General features: G+C 41.2%; 2 protein-coding genes across 5 annotated transcripts in view; both read left to right on the top strand.

Moving 5' to 3' along the window:
- LOC135489353 (homeobox protein Nkx-6.3-like) overlaps positions 1-12,486 on the top strand; it is a 33,075-nt gene extending 20,589 nt beyond the window's left edge. For all 3 annotated transcript variants that reach the window (XM_064774664.1, XM_064774666.1, XM_064774667.1), the window contains exons 3-4: positions 469-692; positions 10,143-12,486. In XM_064774664.1, coding sequence (XP_064630734.1) covers positions 469-692; positions 10,143-10,604 — 686 coding nt within the window. In that variant the 3' untranslated portion in view covers positions 10,605-12,486. The remainder of the gene's footprint in view (positions 1-468; positions 693-10,142) is intronic.
- On the top strand, positions 3,747-5,422 carry LOC135489354 (uncharacterized). 2 transcript variants are annotated; one of them, XM_064774668.1, is made up of 2 exons: positions 3,747-4,141; positions 4,643-5,422. In XM_064774668.1, exons 1-2 carry the CDS (start codon positions 3,912-3,914, stop codon positions 5,028-5,030), a joined length of 618 nt encoding a protein of 205 aa, XP_064630738.1. In that variant the 5' UTR covers positions 3,747-3,911; the 3' UTR covers positions 5,031-5,422. The 2 variants fall into 2 exon arrangements, with proteins under 2 accessions (XP_064630738.1, XP_064630739.1); XM_064774669.1 differs by having other exon boundaries at positions 3,755-4,132.
- Positions 12,487-21,804: the final 9,318 nt, after the last annotated feature.

Here is a 21,804-nt window from a genome sequence, read left to right as displayed (position 1 = left end):
TCTGTCTTATTCACAGAATGGTAGATTGTGGTCGGGGGCTTGGCCAATGAACTCCACACAAGAAATAATGCATTTACTATGTTTTGCAGTGACTATCAGTTATATGTAGCGGCAATATAATAAAAGCATTATGTACGTGTATGTTTACCATCACGAAAGGAATAGTTGTTTGCCAATAGAAATCTCACTGAAGTGAACACCAGGCCATTTGGCCAGATGATATGTAATCAGGGTCCCACATTGCAATTTTTGCTTATGACGGAATTACGATTGGGAAGCGATGAAGTTGTCATGTTTTGTTAAGACCAAGACGTGGGTTTAACGTGATGTATTTCTATAGCAACATGTCTGCTGCTGGTTATTCGGTTAGTCTTTCGGACGAGCAGCCCCAAGTTGACTGGTGGTGACTTGCTGCAAAGTTCTTACCTGTATAGTAGCTCAACTATTTTTCTCTCTCCTATGTTTTAGTTCCTCCATTTACGGAGAGTGGCCGGAAGCCAGAAAAACGGCGACGAAAAGACAGCAACAGCTCAAAGGACGACCAAAAAGATGGCGACAAGAAGAAAAAGGCCCGAACAACGTTCACTGGCCGGCAAATATTCGAACTCGAGAAACAATTTGAACAAAAGAAATATTTATCGTCCAGTGAAAGAGCGGAAATGGCCAGTCTGTTGAACGTTACGGAAACACAGGTGAGTTCCGGTTCCTAATATGGCGGCGAGAAATGAAAAAGCGCCTGATTTGTAAAGCCAGTTACCACTACAGGTTTTCATTACGTTATTATGCCCCTTGCCTTGCAGTTAAAAGAATTCAGGCCTAACCAATACACGGTCTATAGCCTTTAAACAAAGCCCACTCGCAGCTCGGCCTAAATACCGCATTGTCCTACTCCTTATCAAAGGGTCATCGGGGCCAATCTTGATTACATCGACCCCCACGAAACAGCTTTCATTTGAACGGGGCACACAACCTATAAATTTCCCACTGGGTAAAGGCAAATTAAAACACACAGCAGCGCGTAAAAACTGTGATTCCCTACGACTCGCAGTTCTGTTCCCGCCAGCCTCTGCTTGCCGTCGGTTTAATATACGCCGGCTCCAGCGCATACCGATTAGCCAACAATCTCACAAATCTCAAACCTAGTTGAACGCTTTTGAACAAATCAATTAAGCCGACTCCAACTGACAGTTAAAGATGTCGAATGGCGTCTTCAGTGATTTATCCCAAGAGCTCGGAACATTGATTATTCTTGCTTGACGGGTCGTTCACTCGCCGATTAACTCTTTAATCATATTTCATAGCACTTGAACTATCGACTCGCTCATCGCGTTTGATGCTCATAAAGGACGATTCCCGATGATAAGTTCTATCGTTTTCTTCATCGAAATATCTATATTCTATGTAGGAGGAAACCGGATATCCTGGACCAATACTGTCTACGGGTAAAACCGGCTATTATCAGAGCGACGACGATGCAGCGACGACCGGTGTTTGATGCAAGCACTTGCATCAACCAACGCAAACGAGAGACTTGCGTCGCCTGCTATAGTTATCTGAGGTCGCTACGACAAAAATATCTCAATTGCGGGGCGCTGTTACTGGCATAACATATGCAGCGGAGAATTATGTCTTTCTTACAATAATTCGTCATAAAGAAAAAATCTGCGTTGTCAGGCATCTGCAACGATCGCCGCAAGCAATGGATGTTTGTCACAGGCGATAATTATTGCAGGTCGCTATGATAATAGATTCTCGTTCTAGGTGCGCTTTCACCAGTCAGAAATCATGAAAACTGAGAATGAATATGCTTATTAATTCGTTATGGAGTATAAATCTATTATAGATGATTGTGACGAGATGCCATATCTCTATCGGCGGCGTTTCCGTGTGAAACGGCTCAGCACCAATCTGGCGTATAATCTACGCAATTGACTGAATACGAATGAATATAGATCGCGTAAGGCCAGGCAAGGCGAAATATTTGAGACATTACATCGCGCGCGACGACGTCGTTGACACCTGCCCTTGTGCAGCTCGAATGCCCTGTGCGAAACTCTGATAATTTCAATATCAATACGCTACTACACAATAAGTGCGAATGACTTAGACTGCGGAATATGCAAGGTAAAAACTCTGCAGCAGCCATAAGATTGCGCGAGACATCGTCTTTGACGCCCTTCCGTGGGCGATTGAGAGGCCATAACGAAACTCCGATAGCTTTCCAGTGACTCGATATGCCTCAAATATTTGATTAAAACGATCCCATTTATATTTACCTCCTAGCTACTCGCCTTACAACATATTACGTGTATCCATGTGGCCTAATAGCTATATTGCTGCTTGTAAGCCTTTCCCGACCAATATCATGAATATAATATCGTCACTATAAGAAGAGAGAAATACCCTTCAAATGGAGTGCACTGGCCTTTTAATGGACAAATTGTGACCGAGATTGGATTGATCGTAAATGGTTTGCCGGTTGAGCGTTCAGTAATGGCATGACTCGTAGCGTATGACTCCATCCAATAAATACGTACTTCACAGTGCGTGGGGAGCTGAAGGTAGTGCTGACTGTTACAGGGCGTGTCAAAAACCATGCAATACGTACGGTGCTCGATATCATATCAACAAAATAACAGAATGATTATTGGGGTAAATGAGCGGAAATTGTGCAGTTTACATTATCATTACGATTTTTTCCCTTTTGCCCTTGACTTCGCGAGTTAGAAGAATTTAAGGCTATCCGAATACACTGTCTATTAAACAAAGCCCGCTCGCACCTAGGCCTAAATTCCCATTGTTGTACTGTCGCATCAAAAGGTTATCAGTGCAAATCTTTATAACATCGACCCCCACGGGACAGTTTTCGTGGGGGTCATTAGGCCAAATTCGGCAAAGGCAAATGTTCGCATTCACCTCATTAGTCTTTCCCTAAGCGTGTTGGTTCGGTATATACGCCGCCAATAAATACCAGTGAGAGATCGGCCTCTCAACGAAAATAGAATTTCCTCGGTTGCTATGAGAGCTGTTTATCGACAACAATAATCGTCTGCCAGAGGCTACGTTCGTCTGTTCAATCAAACAGATTTCGCCTTACTATCAATACCAATGGACGCCGCCTAAAGCTGCAATCTTACTGGGCGTCGATTTCTCAATTATGAAATATATTGGCGTAAATAGCCCGTCAGCTGAATTCAATCGTTTAGCGATCAGTGAGTGCGATGGTCTCGTAGTTGTCTCGCAGCAAGTACGATAGACGAGGCTGACAAGATGGCGCGTGGATTGTTGGTCGCTGCAAGAAGATTGCTTTCACGTTGCTCTAGTTTGAAGAGGCTTTTGTACTCACAGAAATATCATTTTTAATTTTGGAGATTCATTAGAATTGGCACACCAATATTGTAATTATGAAAATACACTCCTAGAAATACATTTGTTTGAGCTTTTGATTCATTGTCAATATCAACAGATACAAAATACTTTTAAATGGCTTTTCAAAGGCCAATTTTTAGTATAATCTGACATAGAAAGTCTCCTTTATAATTGATGATTTTGACTTTATCGATGTTTAGCAGAATTTGTATATATCGACTGATGCAATCCACAGGGCGATGACTGAACCTAATAATTGTCATATTATTCGCCCCCAAAGTCAGAAAGGATATTTTAAAGTCGTATATCAGACCAAAACCCGACTACCATCTATCTTCCACACACAGGAAAGTGATGATATTGCATTTTATCAGATGGTATTGTTCATTTATGATTCTAAGGCGATTTTTCGGAAATGGTTGATTTATCTGATGGAAATTCCTCCTCCCCGAGAAATCTCAATGCCGCCCTAGAAATAGCATGAATATAGGTCAATATGTAAATGAGAGCCGTGACGCGTTGCAGGGAATCAGGTTTTCAAAATGGCGTCGATGTTTAGTGAAATCAATTGGAGCTCGGACGAATATAACGAATTTGACGAGTTAGACAGTGCAGAATTGGATGAGAACCAACAAGTTGCTGAGCTTGGGATATCGCCGTACCAGTATGAGCCAGAGACAGATGAAAGTGGAGAGGAATCTGCTGACGAGTCGGAAATGGATCAGGATGAGCATGACGAGCCCCCGTTAGAATTGGATAATTGGCAAGTAAAGTAGGTCCTAAACACTCTGCCTCTGTGGCTCTGGACAGCTCACGATCACACACTGATCCTTCAGATTCCCTCACATCGCGACATCCCGTACATAGCTGCTGGCTAGCTATATTGTACCCTTTTGTGGAATCATTTATTTCCTTTGTTGTCGATATGACGGTGTAGGCCCAGCCTAATACTAAATGTACACCATGTACACATGCATTGCATCTGTGCATGCATGCCATTGCATGCACGCAACGAACAGCCAACACATCATGACATGTCATCTCATGATCGTGATGGTAGGCCCCATAAATCATGTTTAGGCTACACACTGGTTAAAGGACCCCTGCAAATGAATTCAATAAAGAAAGTTGATTGTTTTTAATCATGTCAGAACTTGTTTTTATTTACATTAATTACAAAAATTAAACCAGCTGCCTTCTTAGGCCTATAGGCTATGCATGCGCATAGAGATGACATGTTTGCTTACATCAGAAACATTGTCTATCATTCCAGGTGCTCCTGTGGCAAATGCCAGATTCTGCCTTCGAAAACAGAGTGTGTATGTTGTAGAGAGGCTATACGGGTAAAGGATATGGTTGACGTTGGTTGTGTCACAGATCGTACAGACTTCGATGCTATTTGCCTGCACACTGGCGTGTTGAATGTTGCTTGGTTGGCATACAAACAACAGTATGGACGTAACGCCTATGAAGGACCTGAACACAAGAAGTTGCGACATATAGCATATCGGCAGTTTGTGCGATGGTCTCACGGATATCTCGGCAAGGACATTAGAGTTGTAGTGCCAGCATGTGTAGTGTGCAAGATACGTGCTTTCTATCCACCACCTGGTATCGAGGAGAACATGAACTTCGAGGGTTTTCATCATGTTGATGAGTGATGTAAGTCCGATCGTCATCGCGGTGGAAGTAGTTACAGCACCTAACAAAAGGACATCACATGGCCACTTGGCATTGTGCCCAAAAGTCTAACTCCTGGTATGATATGAACGCTAATCTGGCCCAGTGACATTATCTTTAGTAGCGTTTATGCGACTTCATCTGCTGTATTGCTTCTGCTTTTGTAGGGCGTTCAAATCTTGAGCACACTGGGGCTGGGTCCTCGGAGATGATGTAGTCCTTTCCGCTGATGACCAACCTTTTCACCTCCACAGAAAGTTTGTGTGCATAACCTACATACAGAAGTTGAAATTATGTATTGATGATAATGCAATAATTTAATCATACATGTACATTATACGAGTTGCTATTGCTTGTTTATTTATTTACATAGTAAATTGTACGGTACATTATACGAGTTGCTATTGCTTGTTTATTTATTTACATAGTAATTGAAGCCATCATGGCATAGTGTAGGGCCTTTGGTGGACACTATGCTGTATGGCAAGGATGAGATCAGGCCTCTCCACTGCACAGATACCTTTACACTCTTTCTTTTTGAAGCCTATTTTGGGCCTGAAGGATAATGCCTCCATGGTCATAGCCCTTAAGCGCCGACCGCGCTTTGTCGGCGCGGTTTTTACAGCAGTTCCATGTATTGCTATCAGATGGCTGCTTGTTTATATGATGTTAATTGTTATAGACTTGGCAATGTCAAAGGGACTTACCAAATGTTGGAATCTTCTTCACAGGCACCACAATGGAACGTCTCTCTCTACTCCTTGGATTCGTCATGTTGAAGTAAGGTTTTCCGTCTTTGGTGATGCGTTGGTCTCTGCCTGCGTTTTCGTTGAAGTGCAATGCGGCTATCTGTAACCTAAAAAAATGATTTGAATTGACATGCCAATTGGAATTGCAGAGGTTTTCTCAGTATTGACCCAGGTTGTCCTTTGTTATACCATAGACCTATGAATAGTAGTGAATTGGAGTGTTATGACTGTCAAGACTCTCCACTAAAAGATAGTAGCAGGTGGTGGCATATGTGAAAAGATGAAACCATGATGACATAATAAAATAACCAAACTTACCTGCTGGTCATAGCATTGTATCCAAAGTGATACATCTTGGGACAAAAATGTAGCAGACAGCTGTGGTAACCTTCGAGGCCTGAGGTCTGTCCTTGAGGGCTCAATTTTGCCACACTCTTCAGGAGGTCTTTGTTCAGGAGCACCTTGCATAACTTGTCATGATCTTCAGAACCTGAAATCAAATGGAGGAAGTTATCTTAACCTTGAAATTGAAATCAAGAATGCATAAAGTGATATCACATGTCAATCCCATTTACGGTAGAAACCTAGCACAATCCAAGTTGTCAACCCAATACTTAATGTGTACTCACTGATGCACAGGATGACAGGGTTGTATTATTATCATAATTGTACTTCTCTCACTTACCTGCTTCGAACCATTTCTTTTTTCTACCACGTTTGCACACACGGCGACTATGGAGGCATTTGGGGAATAGTTTGCTCTCGTGTTTATGGATGTTGGCTATGTGGTTAGCAACCGACTTCCACTTTTCAATCCTTTCATCAACATTGTCTCCACTTGTTTTCACGCACCAGTAGAGATGGTTGACAATGCTTCCCTGCCACTGATCCACCAAAGGACACTTCTTCAACTGTTTTAGCTTCTTCTTTATGCCTAAAAGGAATAATATATCAGCAATCAATGCCATCACTAAGCATATTATTAGTAGTAACGGCCTAGTGAGAATTCAGGAAATGTACCTTAAACACACTTCATCAAGAAAACTAAAGTATTTTGAGTACGTAGTTAGTACAACAATATATTTACCTTTAGCAACATGCCATATGTCTAGGTAGTGAGTGATTGTTTCTGATTTATCCTCTCGAAGCCACTTGGCAATGGACTTGTGCCCGTCAGTTGTCAGCTTGATCTGGACATGGGGAAGTGCTTGCTCCACATATGTCAACGCCCTGTCAAGTCCCTCAAGCTCCATGTGGTAGCTATTTTTCACTTCCGAGACCTGAAAAATACAACATGCATAAAGTTTTGCTTTTTATTGCTTTAAATTGTAGCTTCTAAATGAGACAAACATTTGTTGTCACAGGAGCAAAGTCTTATGTAGAAAATCATGAACTCACCTGCACCAACTCCATTGCTACTATCTTGTTCAAGTCAGTGTCATGTAGAGAGTATGACCCATACTTTGCGCAATGGCCCATGCTGTCACATCGGGCGTCTCCCGAAAACTGGACTGAATCCTCCAATTTCGCAAGGCAGTCGATACTCTCGTCTTCCCACAGATTCCTCACTGCTTGATCAGCAGGGAATGCAAACGTTGATATCCCGAGCTGTGCATCCGATACGTTCTTGCACCCCCCCGACAACACAATAGTTTGGCATTTTTCATTGAATAAATGTCATCAAATCGGGTCAATTGCTCACTCGATCAATGCATCTTGTACACAATGGCGTACAATAGCCCCTTTCTGGTTCGAAGGGATCTCCCTGCAATGACGTCACGGCCGAATACTTCCGAAGATTTCCGAGTGCTTCCTTGGGAATTTCTTTTTCTGCTAGACCGGAATTTTATGCGAATAAAGTTTCAGAAATATTGACAACGACGGAACAAAATGTATTATCAAATGTCATTAATTGATGTTTGATATACATACTTCCCATTGACAAATTGCACTATTGGTGTGTTATACGACTTTAATGTTGCCATTAAAGATAAATATTACACCATATGCCTTTTTAAATCATAATTTACCACTTTATGTTGGCTTTATAAAATAGAAATGTCTTCAACGAGGGAGCCGGGACAAGCAACGATAAACAGATTTCCAATAATCTTTGAAAAAAATGGCGGGCGTCTTTTATTGGTCGTCAAGAATGTTTTTGCTGCTTCATCTCCTGTTGCCGAGAGCTGCAAATGTCACCTTCCTAAATGTGGGACATTTCGTTCGTTGAAGGTCCGATAGCAGCTCGAGCAGTGCCGAAAAATCCACTTCCGATCACCTGGCAAATTGTGTTTCCTATTTAAAAGTATTTTTCCCAATAGTTTTTATTTTCGCATTACATTTATCTGCCTTAGCCCGTTTTGGCCTATTGACCTGTTTCGTAGGGTCGGTGCTATCAATACTTGCATTGATAACCCTTTGAAAGACAGTAGAACAATTGGAATTTAGGCCGAGGTGCGAGCGGGCTTTGTCTAAAGAAAATAGACCGTATATTCCGCTAGGCCTAAATTCGTTTTACTTCAAAATAGGGGGCAAAAAAACGTGATGCGCGAATATACGTGTAGCTTTTCTACAAATCCGCAAGTATTTAAGCCTTTACACCATTCAAGCATGACCTCGACATTGTGGATTTTTATATGGTGAATCCTCAGCTCACGTCCTCCACGCTGTGATTCCTTTGTCTCGAGCAAGCAGCCAAGTCCATCACTTAATCATGCGCGATGTCGCCAGTAGTAACTCAAACGCAATAAGCGCCTTAGTGTCAGTTAGAAAATCAATTTTACTCACGATTTAATATCGCCTGTCTAAGAGGAATCTTGCATTAATTAACCACAGCACGGAATGCCAGCAATTTGCAAACCTAATAGGATTTCGAGTCTTTTAGTTTCATTACGTCTGGGCTCAATGGGATAAATTCCGTGTCGAGAAACTGTTAATGAGCCAATAATGGGTCTCCTTCAACTCTTGCTATCATGTTCAATCAATTTCATCGATAAGTTTCTGATTGATACCATGTTGTTTCCTTCCGTGTAAGACATATAAAGCTGAATGTCCCCAACAAATTGAAGTTGTAAATACTCCATCTTTATAAACCGTTTTCGGATATATCTGGCCAAAGGTACTTGGCTGACCTCTTGTCACTAAACTGTAATCCTGTGAACACAAATAGTAATGTTACAAAGCCTTGGACAACCGGTGTCATAGTTGACCGGTCGCTTAGTTGACACCGTGAAAGAGCACTGGCCAGGCCTAGCTACCCCGAAGGATAATCTAGTGTTGTACAACACCACTATCTTTTGGTAAATGTGATCTGGTCACATTCTTGAGTTCAACTATAAGTAACATTGGCCAAATCCATGAAAAACACTATCTACATAGGCACAAATTCCCTTTCAAATACCTGTGAATAACATGTCATACGGGAAATCACACACAGTAACACCTGCAGATACTACATCTGTATTTTCTCCCGCTAGCTACTACTGCACCTTTTGCAATAATTGAGCCAGATTTTCATCTCGTACCCTATTGTTCCGTTCATTCCCTTCTGATCATTCCGTCAATTCGACGAGGCCGCGGAGTATCGAGACTAATTGAAAATATATCAAAAAGATGCATTGATGAATAGCATGGAATGCCTGTCATTGTATTAATTACAGTGAAATGTGTGCTCAGTACGCATGCACGCAGCTCAGCCCAGACGCAATCAGTAACATCGCCACTTATCAGTTTATTGTCTGTCATTGCTTTGTCTCACGAAATGCATGGTGGGATAGCAATAATGCTGAAATTGACACACGAGGAGTATTACCTTAATGTGAACAGAGCGAAAGGTATTTGTCTGCGGGTACCATTTTGTTTTTTCAATCAAAATTGGCACATGGTAGTTTCTACCATAGCCCATCATAGTTTCTGTATTGGAATCATCATAGATGCTATGATGGAGTCCCTTATAGAATCTATTATGATTCCATCATTTTGACGGGCCATTATACACTATACATGTATTTGATTTGGTGAACTATTCTAATTTTCCGGAATTTTGAAGATTGGCACCCTAATGGGTTTACATATCATTTGATATTTGCGCCCAGTACGATGGGACCAACTGGCATAGGATCTATGATGGAATTCCAATCATGGATTTTATCCCTGGGCCGTCAAAGAATCTATGATGGTTCATCATTGAATTTGTGATGGCTCCGATGTAAAACATGGTTTGTGATAAACATCGTAGCTTCTTCTTGTACCATTCTATGACGGATACGTTTGTCTGTGCAAATGGAATCTTATGTACAAAATCGTTGGTCAACTAACATCTTCCGTAAATTTCTGTCGTTCCAGGTAAAAATTTGGTTCCAAAACCGGCGGACGAAGTGGAAAAAGCAGGAGAATATATCCAACGCACAGGCTGCTGATTATAAGCATGGCGATACGAAGGACACAAAGGTCACGAAAGGTCATGACAAAGAGTCGCCGAAAGATGGCGAACATATCGATGAAGAAGCGACACCTAGCGAGCCACTCGGAAGTTTCAAAACGATCACAGATGACTCAAATACTGAGAATTCTAGCGATAACAACAATGACGTCATTGAAGTTGATCCTAACAATCGGGAAGTAAGATCGGGAACTCCCGACTCAGATCACGTGACTAATATTTCGCGCGAAATTCCTTTAGACGAGCAGAGAGATGACGTGAACACTCTAAATGAGACTTTGCCAGGTCATTCTGATGACGTCATTACAGAGAACGCGATGATGGAAATTTCTGCATTTACTCCCTGTTCTGTTGCAGTGAGTTAAAACGTATTTTGTGACTCTGAAAAAATAGACCGTCTTTAATTTTTTTCATATTGTCGTCGCCTTGCTAAGATAATTGCCGCCTCATATTTTGTTCAAATTGATATCTTTACTCGAGGGATAACTTGGGCGTAACATTTCGGTGTCCAATGGATAGTACCTCCGCTCGCTCCGCTAGTTGCTGTCATCGGCGTTAGCAGCAAACGCCAGCGTCAGTTCAAGTAAGCGTTATCTCCATCGGTAAATTTCATTAGTAAAAGTGTTAGGACTTTAATGCCATTGTGTAACTTGGTAACTGGGCCTCAGGAATTAGCTTAGCAGGGTGACGTTATAGGATACCTAGTCACAGACAGATGTGACGTAAGTGTCTGAGCCAATGGGTGATATGAATAAAGACTAGCAAATGCTTTTACTTCAATTTTGTACAGAAAGGCCTAGTGTAAATGTACATGGAGTTTTAGATAAAAGCATTTGCTGGTCTTTATTCATATCACCCCTTGACTCACATGCGTGTCTGTGCATTTGCGACTAGGTTGATTATTATTGACAATCATTGAAATGTGTTACTAGTGTCCATCACCGTTGATTTCCACTTTGTGTTATTGGTGAGAACGTTATATAGAATCCTTGTCAGGACAAACATTTTATCACAGAAATAACACAGGAACAAACAAACAACGGCCCCCTACGCTCAACACAGCCATTTGATCAAACCAATCTCTGATAGTAGGCCACATTATGCCTTGACAGTTTTTTTTATTGAAATCGTCACTTTCTTTCACAATGATAAAACGGCAATTTACACTAAAATCGGAACACTACAGTGAAAAAACGTGAGTTTGAACTGAAATCGGAACACTACAGTCCAATCAGAGAGCTTCAGTGCTGAATGCCAACACCGTTCGTTCTAGAATTTTTAAATTTAACTTGAATTCGAATATTTCTGTTGAAATATGTTACTGGTCATGAATGCACTTTCAACATGACCGTTGTAATGTAGTTGCAGCAAATTGCAAATTTGCGTGCATGATAACTGCACAACGGCAATGTTTATTTCTAACATTTGGCACAACAAAATACTATGGACACGAGCGGTGTAGGATTTAAGAAATCACTTTCAATATTGTGTATTTTGTCTAAGTGTAAGTCGAATTATTTTTTTGCATTTTTTTTGCAACATGCTTTTGAAAATTCCTTGGGGTAAAGTTGTGTTTTTGGCCGCGCCTACAGGGTGAATCAGAAAAAACGTTTTGCGGTTTTGTTGTTGTACGAGTCATAAAAACAAGCGTGGTCAATCTGGTCATTGATCGAGTTTGACAGCTTTCATTGTGCATATTTGCGCACAGACAACTGTTTACAATACCAAAACAAAAATAAAATGAATAACAAGCCCAATGTTGGAACATATTTATACCGTAGATCAAAAGCAATAGTTTCAATTGACTGTGCGTGGACTACCTGGGGAATATCACCCACCCCTTTTATGAAACTTTTTTCAAGCAAAAGTCCGAAAGCCAAGCTTCTAGCGTGCATGGCGTTTTAGTCTACCATTATTCATGTACTTTCATTGGGGACATGTTTTAATTGACACCAAATGTCAAAACTTAAATAGCCACTGTATTCCCAAAGAAAACGCCCCTGAATACATTTTACGACATCGCGAAACTATTGATAAAACATGCTTCAAAAATATTGTCGCTAACTGTAAGATTTCTCCATCATCGTACGCCGTTATTTCCTATCAATTTTCATTTCCCATTGATTCCATACTTGAGTTTCCTCCGATGGAAATTGGAGCATTGTGTTAAGATAGACATACGTCATGTAGTTGTCAGATGTGTCTTAGTGTTTGCACTTTATATGTAAATAATGCGAATAAAGTTTATTGGAGTAAACCTTCTTTCCTAATTTTAATTTCAAAATTATCAGCCGATGCGGAACACCTGTTTACATTCCATAAATAGATGAGATTGGAAACAACCCAGACAATCTCGCCCGGTGACTGCGTATTGCGATGGAATCGGCGTATTCTTGCTACATCATTTGTACCTCATGAACATCCGCCCTGGAATTGTACTGGTTACCTCGTCCTCGTGCTAATATTTCTGCCCTAAGGTGTTTTTCGGATAGATCTGGCCAAAGGTGCTCGGCTGACCTCTTGTCATTAAACTGTGATAGTATGATCACAAATAGTAATGTTACACAGCCCTGGGCAGCCGGAGTCACAGTTGACCCGCTTTCAGTTGACACTGCGCAAGAGTATTTCTCCTCGGCATTAGTCAAGCCTACCCAAAGGATGAATTAGTGTTCACCACTATCTTTTGGCAAATGTGATCTGGTCACATTCCTGAGTTCAGCTGAGTACCTTTGGCCAGAACGATGTGAAAAACAGGATGAAATAATGTTCACCACTATCTCTTGGCAAATGTGATCTGGTCACATTCCTGAGTTCAGCTGAGTACCTTTAGCCAGAACGATGTGAAAAACACGACGAGATAGTAATGATTAAATGGAACAGATTGGTGGAAAGAGACTAGCCCTGGAGCCAATGTTTTCGACCAGGTGATCAGGGTGAGACCATGTTATTGGTCTTTACTTCGTGAAGTGTTGGACGAAAGGAAGTAACGCAGATTATAAGTGAACAACATAACCCTTGAGGGTGTATCGTACAACTAGACTATTATATTTACAACTTGTTCTGTCTCATAGAACCTCTCTATTCAGGACAACCTCATGACTGATAAGTGCTGTTGTTAAGAGAGAGGTTCCCTGATTAAAGAGGTCAAATTGAATGGAAACAACAAAATAGGGTCGAAAACTAGTGTCCTTAATAGAGAGGTGTCCTTAATAGTGTCTGCTGATGATGAACATTCTACTCTATTTACAACAGATTTGGTTGTTACCGTACAACAGTCGAAAACCTTGACACTAAGTCATGTTAATTGCGGGAAATCCAATCAAACGCTGTTTAGTAGACGTTGTGTGTAATTCAACACAATTAAGATTTGACACGAAAAAGTTGTCGTTCTGCCGATAATTTGGTCTAAAGTGTTCTTTTATGATAACATAATAGAGCCTTTTAAATTTCCATTTACAAGATCGAGGAATTGTTCGAAATGTCTTGCGTAATCTGATGTTGCCTTGGAAACGGATGGACACAACACCCTAAATCGTCAATCTGTCTCGCGCTGACAAGTAATGAACGCGCGTTTCAATTGGAATATAATAGCTATAAAGAATTAATAGAGATATTGAGGAGATATGAGAACGTGTTTGAAGAATTGGACGCGAATTGTTTTTATAATTCTGATTGATGAAGACATAATAATTGATGGTCTTGAGTGCCATTTAAAGAGGCTGTATGATTTTTACATTATGCTAGAAGAACACCAGAAGGGAATGGAACAACTCACCAACTGATTGTTCGATTGTACTTGGACTGACTAATGCTGTAAACCGCCAAAATTTCGCGCCTCTATCTAAGCTCGGTCAAGTGACAGCGAGACTTATATGTAAACTCGATCAAGTGACAGCAAGACCTATTTGTAAACCGAGCCAAGTGACACCGTGACCTCCATGTCAACCCAGCCAAGTGATAGCGTGACCTCTATGTCAACCCAGCCAAGTGACACCGTGACCTCTATGTCAATCCAGCCAAGTGATAGCGTGACCTCTATGTCAATCCAGCCAAGTGATAGCGTGACCTCTATGTTAGCACAGCCAAGTGATAGCGTGACCTCTATGTAAGCACAGCCAAGTGACAGCGTGACCTCTATGTCAACCTAGCCAAGTGATAGCGTGACCTTCATGTCAGCACAGCCAAGTGACAGCGTGACCTGTTTGTAAACTCAGCCGAGTAAGATGTCCACAACGTGTAGTATATACATGTACATGTACATGTTTTGCGGCCAGGAATCTCATGGTCAGTGTTCGTCAGACAAAAACATCTCGCAGGCACTTTGTCCAAGCAGAGACGCAGAGGCCTACGCCGTTTTAAACTCTCGTTCTCAGACATACTAAATAATGATAAGCATACGAGGTTGAATCAATAAGACACTGTGGTAGGTTCAAGGTTACCGGAACAGGAAATTAGACTTCACCGGAACTATAGGAATCCAGATTTCCGGCATTTCGGTTGAACGCATTCATCATCTGAATAGATTTAACAATAAGTGAAAGCCAGGTATGTATGCAGGTGATGAAGATTAAGGAGTTAACACCGCACTGGAAGGTGGAGCTAGAATGTTTGGCCAACGCGCCTTTGCGTTTGGCATATATTTTACGGTAGTATGTAAACACTGAAACGTTTCAAAAGAAACAGGTCAAACGAAACAAGTCAAAAATAAAAATATAGCATAAAAATGAATATTACTGAATAATTATACTCATGATCTGTTATAATGATTACAATAATTCTGTTTGCGTACTTTGATAGTCTGGATCGATTTTTAGGTGATGAATTTGGTAAATTGTTTGCAACACGGCGACACGCCTTGGCATTCCACATTTTCAGCGCAATAGGTAAATCAGCCTCGTCCCCGTGCCAATCTCCAAAAGCAGAGTTAATATTCAAAATATTATCTCTGCCCGAATTGGCTTCCATGTTGGCGAATCACTGTACATTATGCATTGCGATCGCGCAGTGTAATTGAACTGAAAATGGCCGCGGCCACAGATTCGTACTCTATTTGGGGACGAAATAACAAAAGGCTATGGCGTTTAAAATTAAACAATCACCCTTATCATGTCTTAACGTTTCGCATCAATATATGCTTTGAACATCTTGTAATAATGAAATGAGTGGATCCAGCACATTCGGCAATAATGGCGGCCAATTAGGGCAGGGAAATGCCAGATGAAATGCGGAATAACATGAATAATGCTATGACCTCTGATCTGCTGATGCTCCGTGTCTGAGTGCTACGTTCGAAAGAGTTCAAGGCAAAATTGAACATGTTCAATTCAACGTGTTCCAATAAATCGTCGTTATTGTCGTTAAAGTATACAATAGCGCTAAATATTTGGGCAGGGTACGAGGTTACGTGGGGAAATACCGGTTTATCTAAATTGTGAAAGAGCTGAACGGACTGTTAAATCTATTTATAATTAATCGCTTTCTGTTTGAATTTCTGTGGCTTTTATGCGGTAAAAATACAAAACAGAGCCTTGAAAAACGACACATCCACATAGTGCATTTTCAATTTCACGTTTTGACCATTTATTTGACTCGTTTCGTTTGACCTGTTTCTTTTGAAACGTTTCAGTGTTTACATGCTACCTATATTTTACGGCTCCACCCTCATGGTCCGTGTCGAATAATCGAGGCTACTGCAATGAAAACGAGGTGCTGCGGAATGTAGACCAATGCTACATTAAGTTTTGTTAAAATCAACGATTTCTCGTAGCGGTTCGACTCGTCTGAATTCTATCAGACGAGTCATGATGTACTTTTAAAACATTTGAATTTGAAGTGAAGCATATCTTCCTCCTTAATAATCAACGACACACCCTGGCCCCTTATATTGGCGGAATGACAGTCATAGCTGCCTCTTATCGACTGCTGGGCAAATTAATCGACAGCGCTTGCAATATGGAGGGTCAATAAGTCGCCATCATTGCTGTGGTGCTAGTGTAGTTCTACTGTCTAATCATAGAGCTATCAATGAAAATCTTGATAACATCGATCCCCATGAAACAGCTTCCATGGATGTCGGTAGGCCTAAATTGGTTGGGGCAAACAAACGTTATGTTATGATATGCCGTTTGACGTCAATGCGAATAGGTGACCAGGTATCGCGTGATGAAAAAGCTATAGAATAGAACAGAATCCCGTAGTATGCAGCAGAAATGGCCCTGGTGTTTGCCCTTATGTGCCACTACCTACGATATCATGCTATCTTCATTTGAGTTGTTGGACAGAGTATATATTACAAAACATGATGAAATGGTATTGGGCGTGATGTGAAAAGGCATTCAGGGACTAAAATACTGTTACCGGGAATTGTAAGGGAGGAAGAGCATATCAAAATGGATTGAAGTCTAAAAAGACGGTTTTTGTCCCTCATTGAAGCCCCTTATGTAGGCCGAAAAGGCATCAAAGCGTACTTCGTCCGAGCAATAACATGCCCTTACCCCGCCTCAATCGGTATAATATTAACTGATGCATCACCAAGTCGTACGCGAGTTTCTGAATGGAAGCCGATTGCGGGCCCTAGTGTTCACATGTTCATCAGGCAGAGTCTAGCTTACTGATCTGCGCCAGACTTAACAGGAAATGAGGAGCTTCATTTTCACCGCCCGAGAAAATATGAAATGTAGGCCGAAACGTTAGCTGTGCGAAATCCCCTTTTTTCAAGAGCTCAACAACCTTTGTTTCTAAGACTGTATAAACTCTATCTATGTGTTCAGGCAGCTCTCGATGTCATTGACATTTAATCGACAAAAATGATATGCTTATAATGACCTCAAAAGACTAAAATACATAACACATGCGGCAATGATAAATAACTGGGGGGAAATTTTTCTATCGCATGGATGATGGTTAAATTGTGTCAACTTTCTGGTACGTCATGGCGCGAAGAGGCATTCAAATTTTTAAAGTGATTCCATGGGAAGAAAAAAAGATGCAACTCGATCTAAACTAATACAAAATTAAAGGTAATGTGTTAACGGTGTCGAGCCATCAGGCCAAAGCATTTTTTGTAAGGGCGGGTTCGCCCGCATTATGCAATTAATAGAAAGAATGTTAACAAGAACCTACAATCATTAATACATGCCTGCAACAATGTTTCTGTTAATTTTCCAACCCTACCCATGTTTTTTTTCATATAAATATACTTTCAGCGTTGTGCCGATATAGATGTAGTCGTGTCATGTTTTACCACGTCTGGTTACAGGACAGAGGCAATGTTGATTTCTACTTACGTGTGACACAGGATAATTCAACGGACATGAATGGGGTAAGCCTTTAAGAATAGAATGATTTTGGTGAGTTTTCGATATAGGAAACTCCGCATTAACTTAAGCTTGCCTAGATTTGGTCTAGCGGCGCTTGGTGAGGTTATTAACCGCCCACAAACTAGGTCCTCCGTTCCATCCCGCTGAAACAAAACACCCAGCGATATATTCTCGTTTTAATGATTGGCGATGAGGCTTATTAAAAGTGGAAGGCCCCACGCATAATATTGCTTTGGGTGTTTAAAGAGTAAACAATGGGGCGGCTGCGCAGTGATTAAATGATCATTTGTGAATTCAATGAATGGTTACCATTCGAAATACGATTTAAATGACCAACATTTGGTTTCACTAAAATAAAGACAGTAACACTTCAGTACATTCTGGTAATGATGTATGCGGTAAATGCACGCAAGTTCTGGTAAACATATGATGGAATTTTGAATATAACTTTTTCAGATCGAGTTTTATTTCAAGTTAATACGACCACGAAAGCACGTACATTTAACATAAACACCTTCCTACAAAATCGGACTTTGAATTTGCTGATATTGCCGACATGTTTTTTTATAATCCATCATCATATGATGAAATCGTTAAAAAACCGTACGGTCGTCAGATAGTTCAAGGTCATTTCTAGACGACACTGCCGTTTGAATATTCATGAGTTTGGAGAGAACCAGACTGATTTCAAGAATCTTGCACCGAATTGGCGTGTACATTTTTTAATATGAAACTTCTTCTTCTTCAACGTTCGCTTTGGACTTGGAGGTGATTTTCTCCAGGAAGTGTTCCTCCTCCAACGCGGGATGAGTGTTTTAGCGTGCCATTATGGTAAGGCGCCAATTTATTGACCTCGTAGCTTAAAATCTTATAAGAATCAAGAATCCGTAAATTACATTCAGAAGCTGATCACTTATTGGTCATGTTACTGATAAGCATCATTACCAATAACCTGCATAAAGTCCGCTAGTTCGGTCAGATGATAGGCTTACTGTAAAGTCGAGAAAACCTCGGAATCCATCTGTAACTAATCAACATATTCGCTCAAATTCCCCCTTCAATTTGTATTAATTAACAGCAAATCGTTAGTTTTCCAATTGATCGAATACTCACAACAAACAAAAACTTATTAACATAATGTACCTCAGACTTAAAAAACATACCAGACTCGCTACTGATTGCTTATATCAAGCTTTCACTGACCTGAAGTTAATTGATGCAGTAATTGCCCCATTAAGATGCCTTTGTCTAATTGGCTGAATAGTGGTCATGTGGTCGTAACTAATTAAGAGGAAAGAACAACAAGTATGATGGAGGTTTGGTAAGCTTTTTTGCCGTTCGGTTGGTTTGTTTATATACTTTCCCAAGTGCCTACTCATAATATGAGTTAACTGTCAGATTAGCAATTCAGAAATCTATACACACTTATATGCAATGTTGATTATGCAAGTGTAAAATGTTCATGATTCATGCAAGCAATCGAGAGTGGAGAAGGCTTCATATTTCTAAAGTGGTCGTATACCCGTCATCAGATTGTCACTTGCTCTGTCTACTGGTTGTGACTTTGTCCTCATAGACCGATAAGGATTTAATGGAAAAAAAGAATGATATTATCAATCAGTAGCGAAGCCACCATATAAATCCAACGGCCGTCATCTGATTGTGACTTTCTACGTCTACTGGTTGTGACTTCATCTTCAAAGACGAATTTGGGTGAAATGGAAATTATAATCAAAAACCGTTGAATCCCTCTTCGTGCAACACAATCGTTATAAGGCAGTGGTCATCGGGCCAAGCTCTAGCAAGGCCTATTTCTGATGGAACTGGGATAGGTGGCTGTTTTTCACAACGCTAATCGACAAATATCGTCAAAACCATCGCTTTCACAGAAGAGTTTGATTCTTTAAGCGAACAAATCTTCGCCCGGGGGAAGACACGCAAACGGTGCCTCCGATTGAAGATAAAGCACATCCTGGTCGCGAACATCTGCAGGAGATTAATTAATAGGCCATTACCAATCGAACTCATCCTCAGATACAAGAGAAGTGCCATTATCGAGAAAGTCATCCCAGAAATGTTCATATCATCACGTAAGCGCCGCTCAAAGGGAGAGAAATTCCGGACCAATTAAGAGAATATTCTCGGGCTATCTTGATGCGAAACGAAAAGACAGCTGGGTTTTTGCCAATTGTCTCTGGACTGTTTTTACTAGACGTGTATAATAGGCTTCACGTTTAATCTCCCGATTTCCTCCTCGCCTTCGATATTTTTCTAATGAAGCTGGTGATAATTTCGACACGTAGGAGCTGGCGTTAGGTGAACTTTGCTGGCGGGAGGGATCTATTGTTCTTCTTCAATTGGTGATTAAGGGAAGAGTTTCAGAAGTAGCCGCGGGTTGGGGACGCGTTTTTCCGATGTGCGGAAGATATCTCGGGAACAAACAACATGAGACTCGAGATTGTGAATTAACCGAAAGTGCAGCCTGTGTCTAGCTTGTGGTGACCAGGGATAGAACTGTCAACGCCCTATTGGAACCACATCGTGCAGTTGTCGTTTGTCCCTAAAAGGACTGCGCCGAGCGTTAAGGAGCATAGTTGGAAGAATATTCCTGATACGCAATCATAATTCTATACATTGCCCTCTTCGAACCATCTGAAATCTCTATAGCGTCCGATGACAAACCGCTAATGAAATTTCAATCGCCCACGATTCTGATCAGGACTTCGCATGTTGAACGACAATTATCAACCGGGCGTCTCTTTCCCGGCTCAAAGTTTCAGTCATGCAAGTAGAACCATTAGCGCCGCGGTGGAGGAAGTCATTTATATTCTGCGAGCGCCCCATCCTGATGATTATCACTCACGAGTACAGTGACTCAGCATCTCATGAATTGATTAAACCGCTGCTTAGAATTAATTACTTCTTAAAAGCTATTACTCTGGAAATTATGAAAGGTTCATATCGACGTTTGCGCCAAGCAAAACGATTGAGGCAAACGTGTTAAGAATATGAACACTTGTGTAAGACCTTGTCCCCTGTGCCGTTATGATTGACTGATGTACGTGGAGGACTGTTAGTAAGAATATCGAATCAGACCCTGGAGCCGATGTTGGGTTTCTTTGATCGGGCTTGTGAAGGCAAGGATTTAATGTACGTGGCGGCAATTGGGAACGAAGGGGTAGTTGAAATAGACATGGCCAGAAAACAAAGGGAAGGGTTAGAAGAGAGCTTAGCTCGGGCTCGGGAAAACTCGATCGTTGATGTAAGGCATTCATGTAGCGCTTTGGTTTCTAAGTCAACACTGCTCAAAGCGCTTCTTATCCCCGGGTATGTTGCTAAGGTAACCATCCAACCCCGACCCTAACGTGGAAAGAACAAAGTGGCTAGGTAGGGATTCGACTGAACCCACGAGTCTTGTCCGACACCACGAATATGGCGGACAGACTAACTAATATCGCCACCGGTCGTTGAGCTATAAAACCTCTGAACTCTTCTTGTACTGTGCACCGAGACACCGCGTAATATGGCAATAAACGTGAAGTAATTAGCAAGGTTCTCCGACTTAATTCACCATATGATTCGAATCAAATCACTGCCTCGCCAGTTGTAACCAGGGAAGCTATAGAAGTGGTCCGTTACCAGCGTTCGTCATAAGCCCCGGTGATTCGCCTCTCGTGGAGACGCGATTAATGGGCAGGAAACGATATGTATGATGAAAGGACCGTCTCAGCGGTTTCAGAGTACCGTTTATGTTTTTGGAGAGAGAATGACGGCAAGCAGTTTATGTGATCTGGAGCCTTGGTAGGCCTTCTCTAATGATCCTACAGATAGTCTACAGTGTAACCAAGTACCTTTTGGCCAGAACGATATGAAAAACACGAGACTATGTCTTGATATGACCCCTCGCAGTCTGCTGGCGGCGTAGCATCGCAGGCGTGTATTTAATGCCTCTGACAATAAAGGCTGGCTTTGATTTCTATCTCGCACTTAAATCGTCATTTATATGGCATTACCGCTACTAATCGATACTCATACGCGCCAAGCCAAGACTATTAAATACCGGGTCGATAGAAAACATGAATCCGAGTTCTTAATGAACGGAACGAAAATAGTGGAGTTATTCACGCGTTATGTGGCTGGGTGGAATAGAAGTTATTAGATATAATGTTCACCCAATAATTACACATTTTATTCCTATATTGATCTACATGTACTTGGCTTTTTGTCGCTGCAATCGCGGTGGAGT

This window comes from Lineus longissimus, chromosome 6 (genome assembly GCF_910592395.1).
Source record: "Lineus longissimus chromosome 6, tnLinLong1.2, whole genome shotgun sequence".
NCBI classification, from domain to species: domain Eukaryota; kingdom Metazoa; phylum Nemertea; class Pilidiophora; order Heteronemertea; family Lineidae; genus Lineus; species Lineus longissimus.
Note: the sequence above shows the minus strand (reverse complement) of the source record. Positions and strands in the feature narration are given on the sequence as shown.

What these genes read in the sequence shown, in the direction of transcription:
- LOC135489354 (XM_064774668.1), top strand. Translation starts at nt 3,912, where the DNA reads ATGGCGTCGATGTTTAGTGAAATCAATTGGAGCTCGGACGAATATAAC. An exon ending in TTGGATAATTGGCAAGTAAA is followed by an intron (nt 4,142 to 4,642) that starts GTAGGTCCTAAA and finishes CTATCATTCCAG; the next exon opens with GTGCTCCTGTGGCAAATGCC.